The 3674-nt window shown below is 39.7% G+C and overlaps 1 protein-coding gene across 2 annotated transcripts; it reads right to left on the bottom strand.

The window, feature by feature from the left end:
• Window positions 1–1192: 1192 nt before the first annotated feature.
• tmem250 (transmembrane protein 250) lies at window positions 1193–3372 on the bottom strand. 2 transcript variants are annotated; one of them, XM_077497977.1, is made up of 2 exons: window positions 3140–3372; window positions 1193–2035 (listed from the first exon to the last, which is right to left on the bottom strand). In XM_077497977.1, exon 2 carries the CDS (start codon window positions 1924–1926, stop codon window positions 1507–1509), a length of 420 nt encoding a protein of 139 aa, XP_077354103.1. In that variant the 5' UTR covers window positions 1927–2035; window positions 3140–3372; the 3' UTR covers window positions 1193–1506. The 2 variants fall into 2 exon arrangements, with proteins under 2 accessions (XP_077354103.1, XP_077354104.1); XM_077497978.1 differs by lacking the exon at window positions 3140–3372 and adding an exon at window positions 2886–3091.
• Window positions 3373–3674: the final 302 nt, after the last annotated feature.

Below are 3674 nucleotides of genomic sequence, written 5' to 3'. Positions count from 1 at the left end.
TTATTTATTTTTTTTATTTTAAGAAAACAGAAGGTGAGGGAGACACTCTTATTAGGAGAGCTCGCAAGATGTATTAGCTCTTCTGTAGATGTGTACTTTTCTATAAGGTTAAATTTCCTACAAGGTTAAATGTTTATTTTTCTTATTTATTTATATTTAGTATTTATTTATTTAGTTATTTATCTTATTATTTTTCCATTTTGTTACTTCTCGTGCTACTTGTTTGCTTTGTTGTTTATACGATTTTGATTGGACCCGTCATTGTGCTCAAGCTCCATCCGGTTGGATGGTTTTTGTATATCTCAGGATGCATGTGCCTGCTGATTTTTGGGGGGTCGAGTTCAAACATACTAGGATTGTATTTTGTTAAACCGCTGTAGGAGGCGTCAATGTTTTTGCAACTTTGACAACTTTTTTTTTGTGACAACAATTTTGCATATGTACATGATTACATGTGTATATTTAGGACCCAAAAATGGTATTCAGACTTGTTTCAATGGATACCCCTGTAAGCCGGGTGTAGTTTTATTTTTGGGGATAGGAGAGTAGCTGTTTTTAAAAAAAAAAATAATAATAATTTTATTTTAAGAAAACAGAAGGTAAGGGAGGCACTCTTATTAGCAGAGCGCGCAAGATGCAAGATTAGCTCTTCTGCAGATGTGGTTAAATTTCCTATAAGGTTAAATGTTTATTTTTCTTATTATTTATTTATTATTATTTCTTATTTATTTATTTATATTTAGTATTTTTTTTTTTTTTTAGTTATTGATCTTATTATTTTTCCATTTTGTTACTTCTCGTGCTACGTGTTAGCTTCGTTGTTTATACGATTTTGATTGGACCTATCATTGTGCTCAAGCTCCATCGGGTTGGATGGGGAGCATTGCTGCACAGCCGTTTTCAGATCTCTCCAGAGATGTTCAATCAGATTCAAGTCTGGGCTCTGGCAGGGCTACTTAAGACTTCTCCAGGAACCACGCCTCTCTTGTCAGATGATAAGGGAACAAAAGTGTTAAAATATCACATTTTTAACATTATACAGTAATAATAAAAAAATACATATTGCCCACTTCGTACTGAACAGCCAGATTCTTTCTTATGTTGCAAAAGGCTCGACTTCCTGTTTTAGGCATCACCAAAAGTGCTAGCATGCTCATTGAGCTGAACTCACATGACTATAAAACACAAAATAGACACTTGGAGGTTTTTATTCCAGTATTTAATGCACGTAAAATCTTTTTTTTTTTCTTAACATTCAGTCGGTGCATGACAGCATTTGAGCGGTCCACCAAGCAATTCACAAAGACGTCAAGAGAAACTGTTGTAAAAATCTCCAAAACACGTAACCAACAAACACGTTAAAGTGACAGAGTTGGTACTTTTTAACACTCAAACAACACAAAAAAACCACCTAGCTTTGTGATGCTGAAAATCCCAACTGCTCCCAAAGTAACTACCGAAACATTTCAGGTCCCCTGCAAGTTCTCACTGCCTCGCTTGCATCCACTACATGTCCACAAAGACCATGAAACACCATCCCAGCCCGCCCACCAAGAACATGGTGATCCGCATGACGTAAATGATCAGGTCGTTGACGGCGCCGAAGTCCAGGCGCCGGTGGCCGAGCAGGAAGAGGATGACGGACAGCTTGTATTGCAGGCGCAGGAGGGCGCGCAGGCCTACGTACAGCGCGAGGAAGAGCGCCGACAGCGCCACCCACAGGAGGGAGGTGAGCAGGCTGCACCCGAAGTACAGCAGGAAGCGCAGGAAGCTGTAGATGCAGCGCGAGCGCACATAAAGCTCGAAGTTGTTGTACTTGCTGCGCACCAGCTTGGTGGCGTGCGCCGCGCCGCACGCCGAGTGCATACAGGTGGTGTGGGGGCCATGAAAGCTGCGCACCCGCCGAGGGATGGGGATCACAGGCATGGGTGGGCTACAAGAGCCCCCGGTCGGACGACCTGTTGTCTGTCGTGGCGGCTGCCCCTGTTGGCGTCATGTGGTGGCTGAATGTCTTGTTGGTAGCAGAATCCACAAACTGAAAACACAAGAAACACAAGTTTTTGACTTAAGGCTGCTGCACACCCATCGACAGACTGGTTAAAGTAGATTTGACATACTGGTGTCTTGAGATACCAGCATGGTCACGGGATGAATTAAGCTTGGAAGTCAAGGTACCTCTGTATTTTCGAACAGTTAAAACTGAAGAGCCACAGCCACTTTCAAGTAATGCTACATTATTTTCCATAAATAAAGAATTTTTGGGCCCCCCAAAGAGCAATCAAGTGTCACTTAACAGTTAACAGTCTTGTTGGAGCCATTATCGCGAAGGGGACTTGGAATTAATAAGTTAATGAATTTGTAAAGAGGTTAAGATTAGCTTATCCAAGTTGCAACTTTGTGTTAGTTCTGCTTTGTTTTGAAGGTTTGACCATTGTGGTAATTTTATGTTTAGTATGTCCCCACTGGCCAGGTATGGCTACTGCATTTAGATGTGTGTACTTCCTGCTGGGTAAAAGGCTTAAAAGCAAGATGGCTGCCTTAGCTCTTGTGTGTATGTGTGTGTGTGTGTGGGAGGGGAGACAAGCTAGGCAGGCCTCTCGGCTTGATAAGGTTTTTCAAGCATTAGTTGCATTATTATTTGACTATCATTTGATATCCTGTAATATTTCAGGCCAAAGGATTAGTATTGTTCACATATCACCTCTAAACTACCCAACATCCACGACCCGGTTCCTGACATCATCGCCTGACCAAACAATTGGTGAGTCAATGCATTGAAGCCCTGCTGAGACCTGCACATGTCTTTCAATTAAGAACACTTGAAATCTGAGAAAAATGGCACAAACAAGTCTGGTTGCAACAAAACTCTATATAGCTTTGCTTACCTTGTGAGAAGCTATCACTGGATACATAGTTTCATGTTGTTTCCCTTCCTTTTTTTTTTTAAAGTTATTAAAATTATTACGTTACCGTTGCGTCAGGTTGGTTACAAGAGGCTCGTTCCCATTTATACCCGACACTTAGCAGCCTGGTTCCTCAAATGCAACATAATCATTGCCATTTAACTAACTTGCAGGCTAATATTGTGCTTAGCAATTATGTCATTGTATTTAACGACTTAGCTATCGAGCATACTTACATGCGACACCCCCCCCCGGCGCCCTTTTCCACTTGGAAAAAAAAAATAAAGTTTGTGACATACAAACAGTCTCCGTGCCAAGTTATGAACTGCCGTTTAGCTTGTGTACATATATTTTTGTTTTGTTTTGTGTGTGTGCGTATGTGTATGGTTTTTTTTGGTTTTGTTTTGTTTTTTAAGTCTGAGGTTTTCACTCGCGGAAGCTGCCGGAAATCAATGCGATGTCGCAAATTAATGTACAACAAACGGTTTGACGGCACTGCGCATTTAAAGGGCCAGTGTATATACGAACGATAAAGGTACTGTATTTTACAGATAAATAGTAGCTGAATAGTTTTAAGATTAAAAAAAGAAGATATTTTTTAAATAAAAGTCGTAGACTCAAGTCTTAATATCAAAAGAAAATACAATTAGAAGAAAATACGTTTTTTTTTTAAATAAATAAAATTGTAATTTTATATCAAAATTTGACTTTGTGAAAATAGTTATATATTTTAGACTGACTATCTATCTATCTATCTATCTATCAGCTAGA

Source organism: Festucalex cinctus, chromosome 15 (genome assembly GCF_051991245.1).
Source record: "Festucalex cinctus isolate MCC-2025b chromosome 15, RoL_Fcin_1.0, whole genome shotgun sequence".
NCBI classification, from domain to species: Eukaryota; Metazoa; Chordata; class Actinopteri; order Syngnathiformes; family Syngnathidae; genus Festucalex; species Festucalex cinctus.
The sequence above is the reverse complement of the archived record's forward strand: the minus strand, read 5'-3'. Positions and strand labels throughout refer to the sequence as shown.